The sequence below is a fragment of the Oryzias latipes genome, chromosome 3 (assembly GCF_053564925.1).
Source record: "Oryzias latipes strain Hd-rR chromosome 3, Olatipes_Hd-rR_3.1".
Lineage (NCBI taxonomy): Eukaryota > Metazoa > Chordata > Actinopteri > Beloniformes > Adrianichthyidae > Oryzias > Oryzias latipes.
This window is the reverse complement of record NC_136239.1, coordinates 20,373,490-20,400,546: the sequence shown is the minus strand read 5'-3', so window position 1 is coordinate 20,400,546 and position 27,057 is coordinate 20,373,490. Positions and strand designations below refer to the sequence as shown.

The window sequence follows — 27,057 nt, the reverse complement described above, 5'->3', positions numbered from 1 at the left end:
ATCTCCTCCAAAGTTTAGAGCCACAGAAAACTGGGGTTACCAATGAATGCAGAACATAGAAGAATTGCTTGTGCAGACAAACAGAAAAAACAATGGAAAAAGGCTGCACACAGCTGACTGCGTTCATATTTTGACAAAGGGCAACAGAACAGGATAGAAATGTGAGCAGACAACAGTTCAGGGAATTTGACCGTAGCACAATGGGAAAGCTAAACAGTTTGAATATATGAAGACATGACATTGAATGAAAAAAGTATCCTAGCATATGCAAAACAATTGGAAAGTATTTCTGTAGCCCTTTTCAGCTTTTATATAGAGTACAGCAAAAGTACTTTTTTCACAGTGAGTTACATTCAGAAAATACACTCCTTCCAGCACTTCAGTTTCTATTACAGTATCTACTGCCACGATTCTTTAGGCTAGCATTGCAATTGCTGTCCTTGAAACTCAGTCTTTTGAAGCTGAAATGACAAACACCCACTGCTTTCAAACAGATGAATTCCTTCACTACTCACTACATAGTACGCTATATAGGGCGTTCACCATTTTGTCCGATTTCAAAATTGAGTGCCCTAGAAATTTCTCAGGAGTCTCTAAATACAACCAGTGTGCATTGATGCTTACTGAGCTATTTTGACCAGAATGCATTGAGTTTAAATAATTTTTATGAAAACATTTATGGTGGGTTCATAAATAGTTTTCATTCAATGTTCATATTTATAAGGTTTACTTCAGGAAATCTATGATATTTGCTGTTTAAAAAATAATAGAAAAACATGAACACGGTGTCCAAATTGCTTTTCAGATCCAGGGCACTAGAAAGTCCTGAACTATACAGTTTTTTTAGTAGTTAGAGAGTAGAGAGTGAATTCAGCCCTTGTTTCTGTTTATGTTTGCATCACTTCCTGTGCCTTTTGATCGTCTTATTTTCACAGGTTTCTGAACTTAATCATGTTTTTTCAGTTATGACACTTTTTATAGTTTATTTTCACATGAGTTGTGAGCCCTTTGTTTTATGCAGGGTTTATTTCCTGTCAATGTTCACACCTGGTTTGACTTAACAATTATCACAGCTGCTTCCAATTTTTTTCATTAGCCTCAGCTAATATTCCCTGCTATTATTTGTTTGTTTCCTGATCCATGTTGTTAGTTTTGCATTCTATAGTGTGCATACTTCTTTATTCACTTGTTAATAATTCATGAAATGTATACTTTGATACATTTTTTTTGTCCTTATTGGTTTCTAGCTCATTAGTTTCTAACTATTTTGGTTAATCCCTTTTTTAGTTTTACTTGTGTGTCTTTTTGCCTCACATTTGAGTCCTCAACACACACCCAGAGCCTCACACTTTTCTGACTGGCTAAAACAAACTCTTGAAAGTTTTACAAAAATTAGGAGTATTAAAAGTATTTAAAAAATAAAAACATAAACAAACAAGAAAACCTATTCAGGCTACAATAAAAAAGTAGTATTTCAAATGACCGCCCCTTTTTCATGATGCATTTTTCCATTTAGGAAACCACATACATTTAATCCACTCTGTATAATAAGTATTGTGTAATACCCTGCATCCAGCAATGTTTCAACTATGCAATAGCTGTCTAGAAGGAGCAGTCTTCTGCCTCGCAGTCATGATCACGTCTGCTTGCCAATTTCCCACCAGGCCTAGGTGACAAGCATGTGGATGTCGAGCGTGATAATGGATGATTCTAATGGTCAAGCCTGGACCGCACATTAGAACTGAGGTCGATTCTCAGTACTGCACACAGGAAGCGTTGCCAACAATCAATGAGAGGCTAATGTGCAAAAAAAGGAGTATGTTGAATGTCAGTGTTACCGATCAATAACTATTCATTTTCAGCAACCGCATTTCCACAAAGACACCTGATATTGTGTGATTAGGTAATTACCATCCCCAATTAAGGATCTGTGACACTTAGCAATAAACGTGAGATGGAAAACAACTGCCAAAAGGTGTTAATGGATATATGTGTCTGTCTCAGATCGACAGTAGGGAGATGGATCTTGATGACTGCAAACTGTTGGACGCCAGCAGAACCGGCAGGAGTCAGATAATCCTCTCTCCATCTCCATAGCAGCAGAGATAATGGATGTCCATCCTCTCCGATTCTCCTCTAACAGGAATCCCAAAGTCCAAAGGGGAAAGACACTACTGTAAATAAATATTTTGATTTTTGGTAGATTAGGTTTCTGAGAATGAGAATAAGTCCTTGCAAAAAATTCAACTGTGCAGAATTAAATTCATTATGTTTGTTTTGTGTTATTTAAAAGCATATTATGGTCTTTATATTTTGATACTATGGTCAAATGAAACAGAAAAAAAACTTCAGGCTCAATTATGTTTTAGAGTTGAAGCAAATATTATCCTTAAAAGGAACACAATTACATCTGACATAATTCTTCAAATCCATCTTAAACTACATATTTGAATCCAGCAAAGCAGGAAAGCCACTAAGATCTGAAGGAAAATCTGAAGGTCTCACTCAACATACCATGAAGCTTTCAACAAAACATTGCAAATTAAGAATGTAAATAAATAACCAAACTGATTAGAAGCCTCACAATTCTTGCATTTCTGTCAGTTATTTACTGGTAACAATCTGCCATCATTCAATAATGTGGCACCTTTTTGTTGCAACATGGGTTGTTGTCTTATTCAAGTTTGTTTATTATACGTCTAAGTTTCCATCACCAAACCTGGTCTCCTGCATTTGTGGGTCCTACATCACCAGTTCAATGACACAACTGCTTTTGTAAGGGTTAGTGTTGTTAAACATTGTGGTCAAAAGGACTAGGAAAAGGACTTTCCATGTTGGAATAAGTGTGATTAACAGGCAATGAAATAAGACATGGCATTAGGGATACATCAAAGCAGAGCAATGGCTTACCATCTTCATTCAAAAAATTCTTTCATTTATAAAACTAATTTATAATCTAGTGTAATCCCAAACATTGTATTTTTTCTAAATATGATGGAAACTGGTGCATGTGGGATCATGCTATTAGCAAAAATTAAAGTGCATTTGCATATTTGGTGCTGGGTGGGCTTCATTTTGCCTGAACATATGGAAGGCAGAGTTCGGGTCCTTTTTTTTTCTTCTCCCACAACTTTGTTATATGTATTTGTGTCACTGTCGTCTTATCAAACAGCAGCCCAAATGAAAGCGGGGTGTCTGCTTTTAGGCACGTTGGGAGCATGTGGACATAGAAAGTAGCAGCACCGCTCAGCAGCAGAAGCCTCTCCTGTGGTCAAAAGTGAACTCATCCCTGCCGTTTAATGGAGACTTTGATCATGATCCTGTGTGCATCTGTGTAAATGCATGGACCACCTTCCTTTAAATAAGTCTCTTTAATCTAACCAAAGTATGCATCATGTTCAAAATTTAACTGAGTCATTTTGAGTGTTTTTTTAAACATTTTTTCTGTTAATATTCTGTGATTTACCATAAATAGGTCATTTCAGTGTCAGCAATGCTTCTGTCTTGGTAATGATTAGTTATCAGTGTTGAGATTTTACAAGATTTGTGACAGCAGATAAAGGGAATAACCTTGTAAGCAGGAGATTTACCGCCATTAGTCAGTCACTCTCCCATCACCTGTCTGCCACGCCACTCCTTCCACCATTTCCACAAATGGACTTCTTTCTGATGGCTGTCATTTCTAATTTTGTCATCTGTTTCCCAAATCATATGGACGTACTGGGGTTGCAAATACAAAAAAGCAATCATGCAAAAACAAAAAACAAAAAAAACTTTATGGTGTCCTAAAAGCATTTATGGTCTGCTTTCTTTTTGTAAATTCTAACCTAAATTAATAAAATACACACTTAAGAAACATAAAATATTTTATTTGAATTGAGACAAATTCCAAGTCACAAGAGTTAACCCATACAGGTCAGGAATATCAACAATTTGAATACAGACTTAGGATATCTTTCTTTTTATGCCCAGAGACTGTTAAACACTTTATGTAGCAATGCTTACACTCACCCTCCTCTTAAATGCTGTTTTGTAAAGTTACACTTAATTGCATTTTTCATTCAAAACACCTTCCTTTTTCAGGAGATGAAGTACGGTGTTGCTTGTTGCCAATTTTGAATCTTTTTTTCCTTTATCAAGGTAAAAAATGAACACAGATGCACCTGATTGTCTTTTTAGAACAAGTCAATTCTCAAAATGTAACCCATAGTGACTCTTTTTAAGCTCCAATCAAACATGAGCGTGTTTTGCACAGGATACTTTGCCAATTAGATAACTTTGATTTGAGGAAAGTGAGACTTTTTATCCTCTGAGAGCTCCACACAGTGTTGTGACATTCAATCACCCTGTTCTGGAAAATGAGTAATTGTCAATCTTGAGGGGAAAAAAACAGCATTCCCACTGGGGGAACATAGATCACAAACACATCTGCTCTCCGATATTTAACGAGATAGGACTGCATGGCTGTAATCCTGTTGACACTGGTACACTCTCTGCTCCAGATAGTTATCGCCATTAAATCTTCTGTCCTACTCCTATAGTTTCTACATCTCAAGAGAAAGAAAGTTTTTGTTTCTAAATAATATAACCATCACATTTTACATGGATGGATGTGAGTTCAGAAACTGGTTTTCTAACTAAAAAACAGCTAAATTTATAGATAAAATTTGACATTCAAAAAGGGTCAAAAAGCCAGTGTTGAGTCATGAATGATCCACAGGTATCCATCTATTTCATAGCTTCTTCGAATTGTTAAAGACATCACAAAGTCAGCATTGATTTGCCTGATGAAAGCGTCTTATCAGTAAGGGCCAATAGTAATTGGCAAGACTTGTTCCATCTAACAGGAAAGTCATTAACTGAGGAATGAAACGACTGTACAACAGAGCAACAGCAGGATGGGGGGAGGGGGGCATTCACGGACACTCCTTGTTAAACCATGAAATGTGCGGTTCACAGCACCAAATGCCCCACAGGGCTTCTCTGCTGTGTACTTTTAGGAGAAAAATGAGGCCACAGAGGGCATCTGTAAACCAAAAAGATGATTTAATAGTTCTAAATAAACAAAAAAAACTACATCCCAACAACCTACTTACTGTGGGAGGAGAATATGCTGTCAACAGAATCTATTCATTTATAAAAGGGGGTGATGATGTCCCGTTCTGTTAGTGGTGCTTCTTGGCACGCAATACGCCACTTTTTGCCAACTAAGCATCATTTAAATGCAACACCAGTCTCTGCTGCCAACCAGAACCTTTTATTCATTACTAGGGTCTTCTTATTCTCTTAAGGATAGCTCTAGATGGGAGAATACTGAAGGCATTTGTTACAGCAGCTCTATAACCCTTAATAAAAACGACTAAGGAAACTGTATCATGCAGTTTTAAGAGCATGCTAATCCTTATATTTTATGGCTTTACATAAACTTTCCTCCATTTATAGAGCTCATATATGTAAACCGGCTCTGTCTGTTTGTTTTTCTAACCTTAGGCACTTTTGTCCCACTGACACCAGGGTCTATTTTAATTGGTTAACTTATTGAGCCATGCCTAAAAAGACCAAAACTAAACACTTCATGCTGGCTCAAAAGTTTCACTGAATGGCTGGTGCCCTTCTGCAAACACCAAACGATGCCTTGACCTCTTCTCTCACTTTAAAAGAAGAAACATGCAATTATGGTCATGTAAAATTCTGAAAAGCAAACAAAAATCCGTTGTCTACAATAAACAAACATGAACAAAAAACATTTGCCAGTTTTGTTGGCCAGTTTAGGTTTTAATTGTGGTTGACTCAGGGTCGGTTTTGTGTTTTCCTAAACAAATTTGTAAAAAAAAGAAAACCAGTGCTGAAAAATGGCTGATTGGGCAGGACAAAGTAAAGAGAGAGTTTGTTCCACCAATCAATTATAAAAGGCACACCCCTAAAGCCGCACACACATAAGCTCGAAAAAAATCAAAATAAATAGGAAAAATGCCAACACTTAATATTGTCCGAAATGAAAAAACAAACAAAGCAATAAAGTTATTTAATGTGTCAAATAAGACGTTTTAGACACCAGGGTGCACAAATGTTTATCTTTGGTATAAAATCATGCTTTTTAACATAGTAGGCAAGAGGAAATTGCTCCCCTCTCCAACCTACCTCCAGTTGTCTTTTGAAGGACTACTTCACTTTATGTCATAGCTTAGGGTGAAGGGAGACAGTCATTAACACTCCACAGGCTGCTCCACTCCTCTGGGTTAAACCAATTTGTTGGATTTTAATGGACGGTCATAGATAGATGGAAGATTGTTCCTGAGTACAGAATCTTGATGATGTCCGCTATTAAAATAAAAGGTAAACCAAGTTCAGTTGACTGTTCTTTTTTACTTTGATTTCTAGGATGACGTCTTAATCTTTGTGTAAACTGACGTGTTTTTTTCTTGTCTAAGTAAAACCAACACTACTTATGTAATTGACATTGCACAACAGATGGCCCCTTTCTAGAATCTGCCACCACAATCCTGGTAGGACTACTTTGATTGACCCACTGCTATCATCAGCTATATTAAGACAGCTGGGCCTCAAGGCACAGAGGGATTTCAGGGCTTCACCTGTTCACAGAAATCAGGAATTAGCTCATGAGTGGCGGCTAGGCAAAGATAACAGCCACAAGTTAAGAAAAGTGAAAGGATTTCTTGTGACTTTTTTGTTAACAGGAAAACAGAACATTTTGTATTGTACGCTGATTTATTTTGTTTACCACTCTCTATGAAAATGATAATAATTTATCCCTAATGTGATATGAAAATTCCTCCATGTGCCTGCACCTAACATCAATGGGTTGGAAAGATGTTTTAGCGCAGGATATCAGGCTTTTTTCTTTAAAATCATCAATTGTCAGTGAAGGTCAACACAGAACATCAGTTTGAGAAGATTCAGACACGTTGTTCATGTTAGGTGACTCAGATTTGCACCGGTTCACCTGACATGTCCTGAACACGCTGCTGCATCTAAAGGTGGTGTGCGTGTGTGTGTGTCCACACATCCTTGTGTATAGATGTGGTAGTGTGCATACGATTGAAAAAGAGTGTAAGCCATGGGCTTTTGCAGCAGACACAGCCATTTCTTTTTTTTTTCTGCATGGCAGGGCACTCAGACAGAGAGAGGGGATGATGGGAGAGTGGTGCGTAGGTCTGCCAGAGCTGCTGATGCACATCTGAGGATGACCTTGGAGGTCTGAAGATGAAGGCTGAGTGAAATTTTAAGAGGACATGAAAAGGAAGGAGATGGAAACTTGCCTGTCATGTCACCATCCTGACAAGTGGTGTGAGTCATGCAAGTCAACTTTCATGTCCAGTAAGATCCAAAACATCACATTAGTAGGGGACAAAAAGAAGATTAAAGTGGAATTCAACTGCAAAGCCCCTTTCTCCAAACATATGCTGGCAAATAATGATTTGTGTCACATCAGGTGAAGCAGACAGGTGAACAATTAAAAGTCTGCCACCCACAGAAGACATTTACTACATGTTTCTGGACATGTGTGTAACAACTTAACGGTAAACTGATGCTTAGAAAGTTAAAATTTAACAGTTTGATCACAACAAATACAATAATTCAGTAACAACAGGACAATTGTCATCACTCTTTTTAGTACTCATCTCTGAAATATAGTAACTTACATGAGGATCTGTGATTTTTACTTTTAAGTATGTTTTGGCTTTAATGGGTTATCATTTGTACATTTCTACCCTTTCTATCTTTTCATCTATATCTCTTTAAGTATTAGTCACAGCGATTCCTTACATTTTAGGTTCGTCTTTTGATTGTTGTTGCTTTTAATCTGCAGTTTTTTATTGAGTTTCATTCTTTTAACCATAAAAAACCCCACTACATCAAAGAATTGTCTCTCTGAGATTCAATGGGTAAATGTGTTTCAAATAAACAGAAGATCATCAACCAAGATCATAAAGTCTTTATAAACTAATAAAACCAATCTTTAAATTGTTTTTAGAGATTGTTTTTTTTAGAAGACTAATAGAGTTTGTGTCTTTTTTTAATCTAGAAAGAAGAGTGTTACAAAAATCCATTCTTTATTAGATGGCATAAAAACAAGGGTCAGATTGGCCATAATTTTAAATGATAAAATGCCGTGATTGTTTAGCAATTTGTAAATTTAAGCTTAGATCTGAGTCTGATATTTCTCTGAGGTTCCTGATGTGTTCTACAGTTCTTTAATTACTTTAATCTGATTCATTGACAGGATCAACAGTTTAAATTTAAAGTTAAAATAAAAGTCATTTTTTTATCTTTATCATAGGGTCTACAGCAGAATTTAGCTGTCATGTTCCATCCCCCTGTTATCAGAAACCACATCAGGTTTTTTAAGTCATTTGTGTATGAAAATGTATGTCAGATAGACATCACTAAGTGGGAGCATGTAAAGGCTAGAAAAAGTGCGACCCAAAATGTAATCCTCAATCTTTGCCTGTTGGACATTCAGTAGCAATACAATCTGAATATTTTTCTCATGTCAGCACTGAAATTACAGAGAACCCAGGTATCAAGGATCTTAAAGCTGATGAACTCATGCATACTTATATAGTCACATATTCCTATCTGAATGTATAAAAGTAAATAGTTTATTTTGTTTTTACCTTATTTTCATTTACAACTTCAACAGCTCATTTTTAGTTTTACCATTTTTTTTCTTGATACTCTGAAGAAATTGATTCAGTTTTAGCATTTTTTTTTGTTCATATGGAACTACTATTTCCAATATTTCTTCAGAAATAAGGTATAACTAGATGCATCAAAAAAATGCCCTACATATATAGAGGGGGGGGGGGGTATTACAAATGATAAAGCTTGAAGTAATTTTTTCTTGACCTCTTTAGGTATAATGTTCATCTAATGTAAAAATACCTTTCTAACAGTAAAAAACACCCAGTGAAACAATTTAAACTGTTCCAAACAATGAATAAAAAATGTGAAGCTCAAAGTGATTTAATATTAAAAGGAACATATTTTATGCTTTTTTAGCTTTCTTTAATAATTTGAATAATATCAAGTTTAGTTTCAATGTTGCCACAGAAGACTTGAACATTACACCTGACAGTGAACCAAAGGCACGGAGGAAACTGGAGACCCAAAGACAAGACAGGCATTAAAAGGACAGTCAGACTTGATTACTGAGCTATCAGTTCCTCAAATGAAGCATTCAGCATTTTTGCTTATTGACAAAGCAGACTTATGGAAATGTGCTGTATCTCTGACACAGTGGCGATTATTAAACAGTTCACACAATGATGTGTGCTTGCCCTTTTCATGGTTCATTAATACGAAGAGATGTCCTTCCACACAGGAGCCGCAGCTCATTAAGCCAGCCATTAAATGATGCAAAGTATGGAAAAATGATTGAAAAACAGGAATGTGCCGTTGTAGATAATGACATCTTACTGTAGTTAAAAAGCTAGGCTTCAAAAGACACAAGCACCTGGAAGGGAAATGATAAAGAAAATGCAAGGTTTCTATTATCTAACAATAAAAATGTCATTATGTTTACTGCAGCAAATCAAAAAGCAATTGCATTTGATTTTCGTCCAACCGTGTTTGATTTAGAGCCGGGGAGGACGTCAAAAGCTCAAAGGTTCTGCTTTTATTATGCTCAAAAATCTTATCTAAACTGGGGCCATATGCTAATAAAAGATTTTATTCTGGCTGACTTGTGAAACCTTTTTTTCTACTATTTATAAATATGTAAAAAGCATTTATTTTACATGTAGCAAAGACAAATAGTCCTTGAGTAACTTGAGTTAGATTTAAAAGTACAAAACCATGAAGTTTACCATTTTTATGCATGCAATGGCAAATGGCTTTACCATGTTTAACAAATTCTGGAGTCACAGCCTGAACTTAAGTGTTTTTAGTTATAACTACTTTGATAAGCTGCTCCCCATTCAATGCCAATGTCTGCAGGCAGACTGAATTAACGAAAGAAGCCCAGCTATCCATATTACAGAGATAAGCCTACTACAAATTCAGGAAGCATTCACAATGAGGCGTATGAGACCGAGAACAGGAAATAATCTCACGCTGAAGCTAAAACCTTTAATATAAGGTGAATGAATTAGAGGCAGCGATTGTCTTTTTTGAGGTTTAGGATGGATCGGTAATTTGAAAAAAAAAAAAAAAGTGAAAAGCAACCTGAAGCAAAACTAAAAACTAGACAATAAAATGTCAATAGAGATACTAGCAATTAAATAGCGAAGGCAGATCATAATTATGAAGGCTGATTACATCAGATAGTGAACTGTGGAATAAGGAATGTGAACATATGTATTATGGTTTTAATAAGAAGTTAATGGTAAATATTTTTTAAATTGCTCAGAAAAATAGTCCTACTGTTTTTTGGATGTGTCCAATTAGAGCACTCAGGACCAGAGGTGCTTTTTTCTTAATCGTTTGAGATTGGAAATGATCCCTCTTGGTGATGTAAAACTAAAGGGTGGAAGTCTGTTTTAAAAAGAAAACTTTGTAGCGCAACTTTTTAAATTGTATTTTGATCTTTTACTGTACCACAATGTCACAAATTTAAATAAAAATAGATCTAAGTTATTATTTTACAGGAGTTATTAGGTGAGAATAAAAATAGATTAGTTAGACTAATAAATTACCGGTCATGATTAATTAATCACACAAAAAAAATTGACAGCACTAAGTATATGTGTAGCTGACAGGGGAAAAAAACACAGAGAAGAAAATCAAGCATATGTTAGGCACCTTTACTTTTTAAAAGTATTTACAAACATTTTTCAATGGTTTGTGATTTGAAATTCTTCTTGTAACTCAATCTGCAAGGTGCTTGTGTCAGCAAGTTAGCTGCTTAGTTTGCTTGCAGGTTTCAGGCAGCCAAGGATTTTTTTGTTTATTTGCTAACAGAGTTTGGATTGGCTTTCAAACCTTGTAAAAAAAGCACTCTAAGGAAATGGTTGCTAGTGTAGACTGAACAGCGCCTGAACAAAAGTGCCTTTCTGTAACAGTTATTATTATATTATATGCTGTATGCAGAACTGCACATCCCAGGACGTTCAGGAGATGCCTCTTAAATATTGGCAAACAATCATTGGGTTTGATTGGTCAAATCTGGTTACACTCACCCAATGCAGCACATCAGTTTACCCACTTCAACATGTATGTCCTGTAAACCTAAATACAACCCTACAAACATAAAAATACAAAAATCCCATCAAAGTTGCTCTTATTAAACTGATTACGTATTTATAATATAAAAACCTGCTCCTTTTCAACTTGTGTTTGTATAAAATGTCTTTACATTAAAACCAAAGAAGCACGTCAACGTTTCAAAAGTGCTGAATTAAGGATATCTACTCCTGAAAACATCACTTGCTGAATAAGGCTTCCATCTGGCAGATGGTGTCTTTCACTGGCAATCACATGCAGCCACCTCATCTGTCTGTTGATGACAGGAGCCATTTTACTAATGTACTTATAAATGCTTTGCGTGTCATACCCTGTCCTTCAGTTTCACCTTAACTGTCTCCTGCTCCATCAAAGTGTGGTGAACAATAGCTGGATTCATCTGTAACGCATAACAATTTTCCTTTTTTAAATATATATCATTTATATAAGGAATCACGACACCGAATTACTTATTTGAGTCTCATTTTTATTACCTTTGCAAAGTTATGTTGAAGGTTGTTTTTATTTATTTTTTAAACAAAAGATTTCCTGCAGCCATCTTTTTTTTCCATCTGGATTGTGGAATTTTTCTAAGATAAGACCCACTCTCCCCTCTTTTGCAGTTATGCAGCCACATGTTTGCACTCCAAATGCCTTCTCTGTCATTTCTGCAGATCATCTTGTCACAAAGATTGATGGCTTGCATGTGGGTAAAGTGATTGATGGCAGCCCCCTTCCATGCAAAGTTGTATCCTCCCTTGATGGAGATCTGACTGAAGCAGTTTAGGTCTACATAGAACGGCATTTCAATAGGTGGGTACATTTGCTTTGCACGCTGCCACAATTGACAGTCACACATGTGATTGTCCTCGACTCTAAGAGTACGACTACTTTGGAAAGACTGAGTTTTTCATTACTATTATTCCTGAATGCAGATTTAAAAAACATTGTGGTCAACCCAGTTTTCTGTCAACAGGAGTCTTGCTTTCAGACCAATTTAACCTTATTTTAGAATAAAATTGCAATAGATTTTATGCCATTTGATTTATTGCAGTTTGATTTGAGGTGACATAATAACATGACACAGCGGTTGCAGTTGTTGGCTATAATTTCCTGATTCTACATTCAAACGGATCTCGGCATTGCGGCGTTTAAGCGACAGCTTCCGATGTAAAGTCTATGTAAACGTGTGTGGGTTTCGGGCTTCCTTGTTCATGTTTTGCGACACAAGTTTTTAAGTTCTTTCAAAAATGTGTGGCCATTTATCGCGCATTGAAAGTTAGACCAGGAGGTCTGGGACTAGGATGTGGTAGTGATGTATAGATGGTGTCTTTTTTAATTCACGGAAGTGGAACCCGTTTGAAAATTGATCACAGTGGAATTATATGACACCAAGTTTGTCACATTTAGGAATACAGCTATGAAAGAAAAAACATCACCCAACTGTAGGAACATGCACTATTATCAGGTTGCAACAGACCAGTGCGAACACCACATGCTAAAATACTGTTCAGAGCAATCTTAAACACATATAACATGCCCAGTTTGAACACATATAAATAAAGCACATTTAAAATGTATTTTGGTGTCTTTGGAGGCCATTCAGATGTGGAGATGCCCAAACAGAAGAAACACATTTAGTAAATTCAAGGTTTGTGACTCTGTGTTGTCCTGTTTAAAGGAGCTTCAACAAAATAAGTGCAACTATCCATCTTCTGTTAATCCTGTGCAGGGTCATAGTTTTTGCTGGAGCCTATCCAAGGTACTATAGGGTGAAGGCGGGGTTCACCCTGGACAGTTTGCCAGTCTGTTGCAAGACACACAACAAGACAATTTAGAGTTGTCAATCAACCTATGAATCATGTTTTTTGTCTGTGGGAGGAATTCCGTGAGAATACCCATTCATGCACAAAGCAGAACATGCAAACTCCACACAAAAAGGTCCCAGCAGGGATTTCAAGCAGCGTATGTTCACTGTGAGGCGGCAATGACCATCATCCCACCACATTGCAGCTCTTGGGATCAACCAAGTTCACCTTTTACACCTACAACTGAAAATATGATGCATTCAAAGGTTCATGCCGTGTCACCCAAAATCTACCGTCCAAATTTGGCAGAAAATATGATTTGATATTATACATTTTTTGTCATATATTTATCATAGATTGCACAAAAATCATGAATAGGCCACATTTATTTGAATCTCTTTTCTTTGTCTTTTTAATGTCCAGCTGGTCATCTTGACCATGTCTTCATTTTTAAATGCTCAGCTGCAAACTGATTGACTTGTTAGTTTTGCTGCAACCCAGAGGTGTGGGGGTTGTGATGCAAACATTGTTTATTCTTCTCATAAATAGTTCTGTACTCTCTACAAATGATTTAGGTCAAAGGTTTACATTCTTGTCTGAGTTAAAGCTTTTTCTTTTTCTGAATAATTCACTGTTGTAGGTGCTGAAAACCTAATAAACTATGTGTGCTACAGGCCCAGACAACAATAACAAAGTCTTCTTGTAGATTTTTCCACAACAAAGTGGCTGGTGAGTACATACCTCAAGTTAAGTACTTGAACGCCTGCAAAGTCTCCATTTCTGTGAGTGCAAACTCTTAGGGTTTCACAGAGGGATTCAGAAAAAAAAGCAGTTAAATTCTACATTATTTCCCTTTCACTCATGGTGGTTACATTTTAAAGCGCGTGCACATCTCCATCCACAATTTTCCCTGATAACTTTACTGAGCCCATATCAACCTTAGTCACCTGTCATTCAGGTAGACATGAGGGATGGACAGTCACATAGCAGAGTAATGGATGTGAAGGTAACAAAGAAGGAGAAAGAGTGTAAAATGGAGATTAAAATATTTTTAGACAAATGCTCTTTATTTAGATGAAAGTCTAAAAGCTACAAACTTTCCCTTTAAGAATTCTAGCTGCAAAAGTCATCTCAGGGTTTTTATATGTTGCACATTTTCTACGTAGCTCTGAAAAAGCCCTGGCGATGCTGTGTAGTCCAGCCTGTGTTGAGACTCGTCTGTTCCAGTGACAGCTCTGTCTTCAGCAGCTGCTGCTTTGGGCCTCTGGCGTTGTTTCCAATCCCCTGCTGATCTTTGCTCGTGTATTAACACACGTCTCTTCAGCTTCAAGACTCTGATGTCTGACAATACTTTTTTATGTTGGACAGTATTGGATGGTGCTATTCCCTCGTCAAAGTCTTTTATGATCGGTATTGGTCCCCCTTGTATTTGGCAGTCTGGCTGGGAGCCTTTTGTTACCCAGTGGTTCATTTGTGCTTTGAATTCTGAATGCAGTTCTATTTAAAGTCCTTTAATCAGTAGGTGTGTGGGTCATTTCAGTGTGCATTTGCTGTTATAATGTTGTCAACGTTTAACTCTAGAAGAGAAAAGAGGGGTGTGTGTCTTTTTCTTGTTTTTTGTCATTGGTAATTTAGCCACTAGTAGCTTAGTAATCATTTTTTGGGGAAAATAATTTGCTTTTTTACAAACTAAGTCTACAAATTATAGTGTCGCTCTTCGGTGTCAGCTACATCCAAAAAAAGGCCTTATTAGTTACACACTAAAACAAATGAAACTCAAAGCACTGTGTGGTTTAAATAACTGCTTGGGTGCATCAAATAATACTATGTACAGCCTGTTTTTTTAATAATAATTTTTAGGTGTCAAAAAAGTTTTTGAGAGGCTTAATTATCGAGAATAAGTAAGTTAATCTATTATGGAGTTCCTACAGTAAAGCTTGGTGCTCCAAGGCTTAGAAGGTACAGCATGAAACAATCTGAAAACATTTATTTGGGGTTTAGAAGGACACAATAGTCACCGCATGTGACCAAAGCTGCTCTTTCTAATGGGCACAGCCAGATGCTCAAGAGCCTGGTCGGAAAAACCAAGTGCTCCCAATAAAAATGGCAACATTGATGTACCCGTCATGTTTGGACCTCTCCTTTAACCCTTATTTATGTGTACACCAACTTTAGATTATTACCAAAAAACATGTATTACAGCATGTGGAAAAACAAAATTAAATGTCAAAGCAAATGAGACACCAATTTCCTCCTGTCTCATGAAGGCGAAGCTCGGGTAACATTTAAAAGTCTACTGATGAGACACTATTAGTTAATATAATCCTGATAAAGAAAGCTCTCCCATTGCTCCCATTGTGCTTACAGTACTTGCAAGAAATCGATTAGCGTCTCTCCTGCTGCCACTGTGTCTGACAGATGTCTTTTTGCCACACAGCACTGGGGGCACAAGCAGTCACAGAGTCTGCAGCAAAACGATGCCAGTCCAGATAAGAGGCCTCACGCCGTCTGTTGGCTTTGGAGAATGAAAAAGCCCTTAGATGCTCTCCACTGGAGGTGTTGTTAAAAGGTAACTGAAATTTGAGAGTGAGTTTCAATGACAGAAAACGTTTTTTTTTTTTTCCAGTTCTAAAAGGTATCTAGTGCAAACAAAATGTAAAGCAATGCTGTTTGAAGACATTTGTTTAGCACTGAAACTGACTTTACAATTCAGCAGTGTTGGCTGGTTTATCACTCAGCTTTAGAAAAACCTTTAATCTTCAAACCCCTTCCATAAACACTGGCTGACCGTATATCAAAAGTAAAATGCAATATTTTCACATTCTTCAAAGCCTTAATGTGTCACAGAGTAAAATGTGTCATGACTGAAGTTTACAAGTTTGCAACGTTTTTTGTTCAATATTGCTGTAAACATTATTTAAAAAGGAAAGGCGTGTAAAACATTCAGACTGTTAAAATGACGTGCTTTTAGAAAACCAACATGTAGCTTGGCTTCATCTGAGCTAAGAGTTTGGTCAGAACTGCCCTTACAGGTAGATACGGGTTGTCTAAGGTGAGAAGTGGGCAGACCTGTACGCAAGTGGTCTACACAAAACATCAAGGTGTAGACTGAAAAGTTCTAAAAAATTCAGCTGGACAAAATTTCTAGTTTGAAGATGTTTTGCCTCTCATCCAAGTGACTTCTTTAAATCTGTCTGACTGGTGTTGAGCTGCAGATATAAATCATCCTAGCTGGAGTTTAATTCCTTTCAAGGCAAACAATGTCCCCAAACAGCCAAGTCGTTGACCCCTGTGTCACTGAGTTTCATCACCTCTCCTGGGTTACACCTCTGGGTAACCATGCCTATTCTCATGCTGAGTATGTTTGTGCAGTGATTTCAAAACAGGATTTTAAAAGGATGAAAGGTTGTGTCTGAGTCCACGCCCTCTGTTCAGCGAGGGATTTTTTATTTTTACAAATATGGCTTCCTTGACTCCTCTCTCAAACCAGCGATGTTCCCTGGAGATGATCAAAGCAAATGTTTGTATTAGCTTTGTTGGTTAATTATTTTCATGCTCTATTTTTATATATTTTTTATTACATCTTCATGAGAGCTCCACACAACACCACTGAATAGCCATTCAAACATTTTCAAATGCTACACAAATTGCTAAATGGATTTAACACAAATTCTAAAGCAAAGAAGGATCAAAAAGAAAAAATAGAAAGACGGAAAACAACTTATTTTTAACCTCCACCTTCCCTTTATCCCATTAAATCTTGGTTGACAGTAAAATATAGAAAATACATTTTAAAAGTTTTTTAATCTTTGTAAATTAAGAGTTTGTTTTAGTGTATGCTTTATATTCTATAACATTATTGGATCTATCCTTACAGTAGAGGAAGGTCAGTAAATAAAGGCAAACAAAACCCCAAACAGCTGTGTTCGGACCGACACTCTTATAGATCGATGTAAATCCAGGATGTGACTGTGGAGACTCAGTCATCATTCACAGGCCTATCTTTGGCCCGTGAATTAAGTGGTGGACAAGTCTTGAGATGAAAGCAAAAAAACAAAAGTAACAAGTCTCGCTGTTAAATTCTCAAAGGGAAGGTTTGTAGCTAAGGAAACACAGAACACAGAGGACTTGTAGAGGAGATCCTTTAACTGTCTTTATTTACCCGAGTCTAGAAAGGGAGTTTTTTATTTAACATGACACTGTAGCTGACAGTAACATTGTGAGCCTGACACACTTCAAAAGAGGCGAGAGTTTGATAAACATCAAATAATAGAACTGGGTTAGTTTTTGATTTTCAAAGAGTAAGTACGATTTTCTTTTAGGTAAAATACTTGGACTGAATAATAGATTGGCAGTCAAGTTTGACTGCAATCATTTTCATGAATTTTGTACTGCCAAATCGTCCTGTCACTTTATAAAAAATACCTTGTGGGAATGATTTTGAAAATGTTTTAGGATTTAGCAAACGTAGACCCCAACAGGGCAGGAAACCATTATAACCACAAACAAAGCAATCACAGATCTGCCCAAGCCTACATGATAAATTCTACATCACTCCAGAATGGCTAATACCAGAAAATAAGCAAACAGTAACTAATAAATATCATTGGCAGCAATTACATTTTGGATATTAAAGGTACAGTTGGCAGAATAGAGGTGTCTAAGGACTCCTAATTAAATTATGCAATTAAAACACAGTTTCACAAGACTGGTACAACACAATGCCACAGTAAATAAATGTTTATTGATTTTGTTAATGAGAATTCCTGAGTTGTATAGTCTGTTTGCTGTAATTAAAGCTGAAAAGTTAGAATGGTGTGTTTGTTCAAACAATGGGCAGATGTGTTCCACATATAAAAAATAGGGGCTGCAATGAATGACATTGATATCGCCGTTTTGTTAAACTGTACGTTTTTTTTTATTCCCCTTCAAATCTGGTAAAAGTGACTGACATTTACACTATTTTTGTTTTTTAAATAATCCATGCATTTTCTAGACTCGCTTTATTCCCATTCAGGATCACGGGGGTGCTGGAGCCAACCCAGCTGCTGAAGGGTGGGGGCGGTGCACACCATGGACAGTTCACCAGACCATCGCAGGTCTTCGCATTTTAAAAAATGTTATTTCTATGTATAAAAAAATGGATTCCTCGAAAGTGCAGTTCTGTCCACGCTGAATCATGATCTTAAATCATTTGCTGCAGTTATGTTTTTTAATCAATAAAATTCCTGCATCATGAATACCCCACATCACTGCATCTTGTCAGACATCACATTTTCACACACGACTAATTATGCATAATAAGGATAATCCCTTAAATCAAGCTTGTATTGTCAGTATTGAGCTCATCCCATCTGATTCCATTATCAAACTGTTTATCCCCAGGGTATTCTGAAGATAAACATCAAAGACACAAAAGAAAAGGATTAGGAATAATTGCATAAGAAAAATCCAATTAAATTATACATGGTCTTTAAGCTCTGTATCTGATGATGATGGCATTATCACTCCAGCCAATCTGTATTGATTGACTGCTATTTCTGTGATAAAAGTCCAGCTTGAAGTGCATCTATTTTCTAGCTTGAATAATAAATGCTCACAAATTGTCACATACAGCTATTTTACTCATTATGCTTTATGCTAAAATTTTACTTCAATTGTAAATATACTTATATCTAATCTTAAACTGATTTAATCTGATTAGGCCAAAATTATCTGATATGAAATTCAACACATGAAGAAACGCCAGCCATCTGTCTTCTATTCCCACTTGGTCCTGTGCAGGGTCACAAGGGTTGATGGAGTCTATCAGAGACTTCAGGGTGAAGACCCAGAACAGGTCGTCAGTTCATTTCAGGGCCACACAAAGACAGATGCACTTACATTGACTCTTAAGGGACAATTTAGAAATACCAATTAACCTATGAAGCAGGCTTTTGGACTCTGGGATGAAGCCAAAGTACCGAGAGAATACCCACACATGCGCAAGGAGAACATGGAAACTCCACTTTGACAGGACCTTCACTCTGAGGCTGTAATGCTAACCACAACCATTAACTTAACTATACTTGTTAAAAAGGAAACTTACAGGAAATATAATTAGACAAACTATGACTAAAGAAAACACTGCGCTCTACCACTGTACGGTACCATAGCGTATTTTACTACCACACTGATCCCGTTTACCCGTCACCATTCCATCTGCAAGGCAAATAATAGCCAATCTAACAACTACCAGTCTCTTTTCAATGCTGGGTTATCCAAATATTTTTTTAAATAAATGGTTGGGAAACTATGGTTGTTCAATTTTGAAAAACAACCTTGTGAAAATGTAAGAATGCACAGTTGTTACTTAGAATTTTGGTTTAATTTATTTTATTTAAAGGTACAGAAAAATATGTTAAATGTTAATACTGATGTTTAGCTTGTATTTTTAGGACTCGCTATAAACCACATGGTTTATTTATTCATTTATTTCTTAACTAGTCTGTTAAAAGATAACATTTTGAATTTGTTGCATATGTCTGGTGCATATTATTTACTTTACCTGTGATTCAACCTTTTTATAGTTGTGTTTCTTAAGTTCAAGTTATAGTTTGTAAGCATCATGTTGTATTTTATTCTCTGATGCCTCCTGCTTTGAAGTTTCTGCACATGCACACTACCTACTCAACAGTGACTTAATCTCAAAGGTACCTGTCTTATGAGCTCTTTTGCTAAAAAAAAAAAAAGTTGAGGTAACTCTAAAAATATCTGAACTGCATTGACAAGAAACTCTGGAAATGTACAGAATCGAAGGATGAAAAAGAAAATAAAGATATGTCATTTCTAAGGAAAAAATATCTCTTGTGAATAGAAAAGTGATCAACATTTTGAAAACATCTTTCAAGATAGTCCATGCAGTTCAGTGAGTCTGCCTCCTGTTGCTGTGTTTCATCTGCTGTGGGGTCACAGGAAGCTCCAGATGATGTTGTGTTCCAAAAAAGTTAACTTTTGTGAGGCGAGAGAAAGTGACAGGGAGCTTGGGTATACTTCATGCCGCTGCGAGGCAGTGCTGCAACAGCAACATGTATATTTCAGTACAGGCTTTTCCATGTGTTTCAAACTATCTTTTTCCTCAAAAAAAGATTAAAAAGTATGCATGGTGTAATGCAGAACAAAACATTTTCTTTACATTTATTAGAATTCTGTGAGGTTGGTAGGACGTTTGCCAATTTTTGCAGTCTGAACAAAGCTACTCCATAATCTATAATTTAAAGAGATTATTTCAAGTGAAAAAACCCAAGTCCAAAGAAGAAGAAAAAACACATTTACCGATTAAAACGTTTCAATCTTTTTGTGGTTCACATTTCTTCAGGTTTTGGCTCAGCCCTGACCTTACCTCCACATTGGTTCACTTGCCTCATAGGTCCTCATAAATCCATCAGCGTTCACCTGAACAGCACCTGAGTCTTTTTACAAGTAAACTAAGAATCCTGTTCTCCAGTGGATCAGCATTCATTTGTTTATTCCATACAAAAACTCTGATTGGCTTTCATGCCAAATAAACAATTCTATCAAAAGAAAAAAAGCTGGTATCATGGTAATCATACCTAAAATTGTGAATGTGCCCGCTCCTTGGTCCCCCAGATAATCAGTTTTATTCAGGTACTTGCACCAAAGTTCAAGCCCTTAAGATCCTCATTTTCAGGTACACAACGTTCACCTGTCATGCTACGTTCACATGGGGCATGTGACAAGTGTTCTTGAGCATTCTAAACCCACATTCTTGAATGTGCATTTAGTAGGGGTGTGTATTGGCAAGGGTCTGGCGATATGATAAGTATCACAATACACGTCAAATAACGATATATATTGCGATATATCCCAAGACTGTACAAGGGACAATATCACCTTTTTTTAAAGAGTATAGCCCTGTACACACCGGGACGAGTTTAACGCCTCGTGACTAAACAAAGGGCACCAATGTGAGTGTGCACACCGACACGAAAAAACGCCACGCGTCAAAAAAAAAAAACGCCTCGGGTTCGTTTTTTTTTTTGACGCCTCGCGTCGAAATCTATTCGACCAATAAGAATGGCGCTTTTGCACACGTGTCTGGAGCTTCTGAAGTTACAGTAAAACACAACTTGGGGGCGCTCAAACACAAAACTGCCTTGCTGAGCACACATACCAGCGAAGAAGATAGACGCCAAGTAGCGTCTACGCTGCCGCGAAGAAATAATGACGGACATTCTAAAATATCCCCGAACCAAGCACCAGTTGGAGCTACTGGTGCTTGAAATATTCATGTTTTCTTTGTATTATTCTGACAAGCGCGTAAATACTTGCTCTCTTCTTCTGAGTCAAAAGCGACTTTAAGAAGCGTAAAGTTGCGCAGCGCCACCTTGGGTACAGGAGTATTTCTGTTTACATTAAGCGCCATCTAATGTCAGGGAATGAAATTGCATGTTCGTTCGGCTCATCGTCAGCGAAAATCGCCTGAGTGTGAACACAAAAAACGCGGCGAAAAACGCTGGCGAATAACGCCTGGCGAATATTCGTCTTGGTGTGTACGGGCCTTAAGACTTTGTAAAAGCTTTGTCTTAATATTTACCTTCACATGAAAAAAACAGTCAAATACATTTTAATTAATGATAAGAACATTAGGCACTGCAACTGTGTCTCATGTACAAGTTGCTTTTAACCAAGTAAATTTATGGTGCTTTTCTTTTTGTATATTTTTTCATGTTTCAGAAATGTTTTTTCAACATTTAACATTGCTTTTTAACCCATGGAGTCTTGCCTGATTAAATTCTCTCAGTTGTATTGATTCCCGTCATCAAAGACAAGACTGCCAGTTTAAATAGTCTGTTGAATTACCGACCGATTGCCCTTTCCAGCAACATTTCAAAAATCTTAGAATATGTTTTATTGACTAGACTCGAAGTGCATCTTTTAACAAGTGAGAATCAATTTGGTTTTAAAAAAAGTCTCGGCACTGATATGTGTGTCTACGCGTTACAGGAAATAGTTGGGAAATACCTGCATTTGAAAACATCTGTATTTTTGTGTTTTATTGATGCCACTAAGGCCTTTGACAGGGTCAACCACCTCAAGCTTTGTCAGAAGCTAATTAATCGAGGAGTGCCCAAATACCTTGTACGATTCCTGGCTTTCTGGTATGCTAATCAAACAATGGTAGTCAAATGGGGCAATGTCTTATCAGAGCCTTTTTATGTAAGCAATGGTGTTCAACAGGGGGGGATCCTCTCTCCATTTCTATTCAATGTGTATATTCATGACCTATTCACTAATCTGAATCTGTGCAAAACTGGGTGTGTTGTTGGATGTCAAACCTTTAATCATCTTATGTATGCTGATGACCTTGTCATTTTTAGCCCCTACAGTGCTGGGTTGCTCAGGCAAACATGCTGATGAGAAAATTCAGTATGTGTTCTCTTCAAGTGAAGTGTTCGCTGTAGCTCATTGCCACCGCGATAGGCTTTTTCTTTCACAGCTTTATCCCGATATTTGAAGGACTTGGTGTCATGTAATTCTGCCCGGGCACAAACTGCAAATTTTTATTTATCTTCCATAATTAATTTTCTAATGGTTGGCACTTTTGGGTATTAAAGGGGATGACATCCATGCATCACTACCAAATCTGAATCTTTGATAGGTCAAAGTTCAACCTGGTTTTACTTTCAACGCACGTTCAATGCGTGTAGAGCCCAAAAATGGACATGAGAACGCACATAGCGAAGAATGAACGTGAGAGTTTTGAAGCCTGAAAGGCACATTTGCACACGTTCACATAGACTTTTCATTAGAAGTGGTTGCTTGATTGCGGGTAGCCAAGGGCCGTGTGAATGTAGTTCCAGGTTCACACCACACCTGGATAAGCTTTCATATCTCTCAAACCAAGTCTCTTTGCAAATACACTTCGGTGTGAACCAAACAGCTCAGTGTAAAAAAGCTGTAAGTTTTGGGACATTGCTCCAACAATAGACCTGCACTTCTATTGACCCTTTCAATGCACAAACTGAAAGAAAAATCCCAACAAAAACCTTTAGCTGCATGTTGTTGCTATGAATGCTGAATTGCGCAAAGAGGTGGGAGCTTTAGTGGCAGTGTAAGGGTCAGGCACCAAAGGACAGATGTTCAACAGGGGTAACAACAGACAGTGGGTCATAAATATAGAAGACAGGCTGATCTGGCCTATGACAAGGAAAGGGCGGCTCAGCTGCAGCAGGTGATAAATGTCACAGCCTTCGTCAGCTTCAGATGAGCGATTGTTAAGCAGCTTTCTTGAGTCTAAGCTGCAGAAGCCGCGAGTCAGACTGACAAGCGGCAGAGGAAACATTTTCACTGATGGAACAGTGTGTTTGGATGACCCCCACTTCCTCGCAAACGCCATAGGCAAAACGAGAAAGGTGATTAATCAGGTTGTTAGCATGTTTGATGGAGTGGAGAGGATAGGAGGATTCGGTGCGCCAGGGGAAAAGTGTGAAAGGTATCAAAATGAAGAGGAAAGCTCTGTCGTTGTGATTCACGGAGGGTTATTGAACCACCAAGGAGCAATAATTTTTGAAGTTACAGGCCTTGATTGCAATAATGTCCCCATAGCAACTATTATCCTTAATGACTATTATTACAGCTGCCATAAAACAGGCATTGGAGCCAGTCTTATTAAAATATAGCATTACAAAACAGCAGCTCTAGCTGTCTCTTCTGATCAAAAACTTTTTATCATTCTTTTTTTAAAAACAGAATGTAGTTGTCATTGACCGAAAATAATTTACAATTTACAATTTGGCTATGTATGTGATTCTTTACATTTAATGTACTATGTGGATATTATTTACTTTCTTTATATGTCCATTTGTCCAAAATATTGTGTGCCTACTTTTTACACCAGGGGCAGAGCTACACGGGGTTAAAAAAAGCCTTGCCCCACTCCCCCCTTGCAATTTTTAGGTCAACATTAGTATCATTATTGGCAAAGATTAAGAATTCCTCAATCCAAGCTTCTTTAAGCATTGCAAAAACAAAAGCAATGCTTTTATTAAATAAAAACCACAACAACAATACATTTCTTAGAAACACAAACTTGTGATCCCTTCGTTTGTAATGGCCTTCCACTGTGGTGTTTTGCTACCTTTCCAAAGTCTTCTGCCCCCTTCCCGCTCCCCCATATGAAATGTTCTAGCTACAATGTTTTTACATAAACTATTTCCATAAAACCAAAATAGCTAACCTGTTCATAAAATACTGAAATATTCAAACTTACATTTGAAGACTTTAGAAACTTTGCTTTTTGACTCGCCGCCTCCTGACCCGGCACAACCGTCCTCATCATCGCACTCGCCGCTATAGCGTCCCTCTCCGTCTCCACTTCCTGTTTCGATCTGATCCAAGGAGCCCAGTTTAGGAATGGACTTCCCCTGCAACAACTAGTTTGGATAAAAGGACATGATAACTATACATTTGTGGGTAAATACACACCTTTAAAGTCAGACTTTTTATGTATTTTCAAGTTGCTTACACCTTATTAAGTATTTACAGAAGTTAGCTCACCTTTGCACTTATAGTTTGCATGATAGAATGAATGAAAGATTTCACACTAGTTGGTTTAAAGGCATAGGTATGCGTTCGTGAACACTATCTGTTTTGTGTACATGTTGACATGTGAACATTTTTTGCAGCTAGCAGGTGTGTTGATAATATTTGAGTGTGTGTGTGAACAGGCCCCGCCCTTTTTGTACTACATTTGAACCGTACCGTAATGATAAACAATCAGTAAACCTGTCTGCTCTATGCTGCTTCATGGTCTTACCCCCCCCTCCCCCCTTCACTACCCCCCCCCCCCCCTGACATCCCTCCCTCTTCTTCCCTTTTTTCCTTTTTTCCAACACCAAAGATTTTCAATCATGGTTGAAATGAATAAAGTTTGATTTTTAAAAAAAAAAAAAAAAAAAAGTATTTACAGAAATTCTGTTTACACATAAAGTCACCCCACTTTGTAAAGGACACATTGAGTTGCTGTTCCAAAAATTTAAAAAAAGCAGAACTGAAGAACGGGATTTTCTTCATTAAACTAATTAATTTAATTTGCATTTTAAATGTAAAAATGCATTCTAGGTTTCTCTTTAGATTTTTTACAAGAACCATCATTTTTAGTCTTTTTTATATGGTTACATCTCTTTTGACCTTTTTACAGTTTATGCTTTACTATGCAAATGCAGGTTTGTTTTCCAAAGAATATTTGGGGGAGAAACTTTTTAACTTTGATCAATAGAGTGAGCCTAGGTTTTGCAAACTATGTTTTGTTTTGTTTTTTGCCAGAGACTTTTGTGAGGTTTTTGTGTAAATAAGTAATTAAACTAATGTTTTTTTTGTTTTGTTTTTTTATTACAGTTGGAAGAAAATGTTACTCCAAACTTCTAATTGGTTTGATCCTATAGTTTGGTTCACAAGTAAACAGCTAAAACGCTCTGAGCAAAAGTTTCTGCTTTCAGATTCTGTTAGTCCGGGAAAGAGAGACTAACTTTCATAATGAAGCAGAACTAACAATTACAAAGAAACACAAAATATTTGTATGCATCTGGAAATTCAGAAGAAGAAACAAGTCATAAAAAATCCAAAAGTTAAACATCGAGTTACTAGAGATTGTTTGTTGTTAACTCAAAGTTACATAGAGATTTTGCACAGATCAGGTATTTTGACTTGTTTTGTACTTCAAATTATCCTATGAAAACATTTACAGTTTTGATTTATTTCCATTCATTTTGGTGCTTTCAGTCTTCCGTAGACACAGCGGCTGTAAGTGATGAGCTACATGATGTTGATCCTCCTTGGCCCTGCTGGTGTAAAGGGCTGCTCAAGTTTCTGTAGTAAGTCTCTGCTGCAGAATCTCAATTAAAGACTTTGTGAATTTGACACTGGGGGGATTGCACACACTAATTGGCTCATATAAATTCATGACGCATCGATGGAAACAAGAGAGAATGCTTTGTGCAGATGAGAAAGGTAGTGAATATGATAATTAGTTACTGTGGTTGAAAGCACACAGGGGAGAGACAGCGTTAGGTTGGCTGGCACGCCTGAGTTGGGACATATCTGAGCGTGTGCGTGGTCTCTGATGCTAGCCTGTGGCAGGTTAGATGATGGCGAGTATCAACTCCACAGGCAGTCAAAGCTAGTAATTGCTATAGTTTTCTTTCCAACTCTGGCAGAAACATGACCAACTGATTGCCACATAATAGAGAATGATGTGTTTCTGTAGTGCATAATTGTAGCGCGGTCAGGGGGATTGACTGAATATGAAAATTTAACTCCATGATTCTGAGTGGCTCTGAGGGACAGACTGCCAAACCCCCATAAACAGGAACTGGTCGAGCTGGGTGTGAAACATGATAGAACTCTTGTCAAACATACAATATGAACTGGGGAAAATTGGATCTGACTATTCACCCATCCATCCATCTATCCATTCAGCTATCCATCAATTTCGCTCATCTGGGATCCTGGGTCGTTGGAGCAGCAGTCTAAGGAAAGATGCCCAGACTTCCCTCTCCCCGGTCACTTCCTCCAGCTCCTCTGGGGGGACCCTGAGGCGTTCCCAGGCCAGTCAAGAGACATAAACTTTTCAGTGTGTGCTGGGTCTTCTCAGGGGCCTCCGCCCAGTGAGACATGCAAAAAGCATCTACCCAGGGAGGCGTCCAGGAGGCACCTGGACCAGACGCTAGAGGAACTTCAACTAGCTCCTCTTGGCATGGAGGACCAGCAGCTCCACCTCCAGGTGGCCGAGCTTCTCCCCCTATCTTGAAGAGAGCAGCTCTATTCGGATACTTCGAGGCTTTTACTTCCACTCAAACAACCATCAACGCACACGTTCCACTTCAGCTTTCATTTGTGCTGTTCTAGATCCTATATGTGATGTCAGACATTATATGTTCTGCCGATCAGCAACATCAGCAGCCAGTTAATCAGGTGAGTTGTATTAATTTACTGTAAAACCATTGTTTTTGGCTCAGGCGGTTTAAACGTCGCTTTGAAGGCCAAACGTGCAATTTGCAGTGTA

At 37.5% G+C, this 27,057-nt stretch overlaps 1 protein-coding gene across 5 annotated transcripts in view; it reads right to left on the bottom strand.

The window, feature by feature from the left end:
* The window catches only part of gpc5a (glypican 5a), a 124,013-nt gene that overhangs the window by 21,791 nt on the left and 75,165 nt on the right, over positions 1–27,057 (bottom strand). For 2 of the 5 annotated variants that reach the window (XM_011490229.4, XM_078945137.1), the window contains one exon: positions 24,265–24,427. The exons of 1 other annotated variant lie outside the window; for it this stretch is intronic. In XM_011490229.4, the coding sequence (XP_011488531.1) occupies positions 24,265–24,427 (163 nt within the window). Of the gene's footprint in view, positions 1–3,848; positions 6,322–19,897; positions 20,047–24,264; positions 24,428–27,057 lie in introns of those variants that run through there. 2 more of the 5 variants (XM_078945135.1, XM_078945134.1) reach the window with 2 other exon arrangements.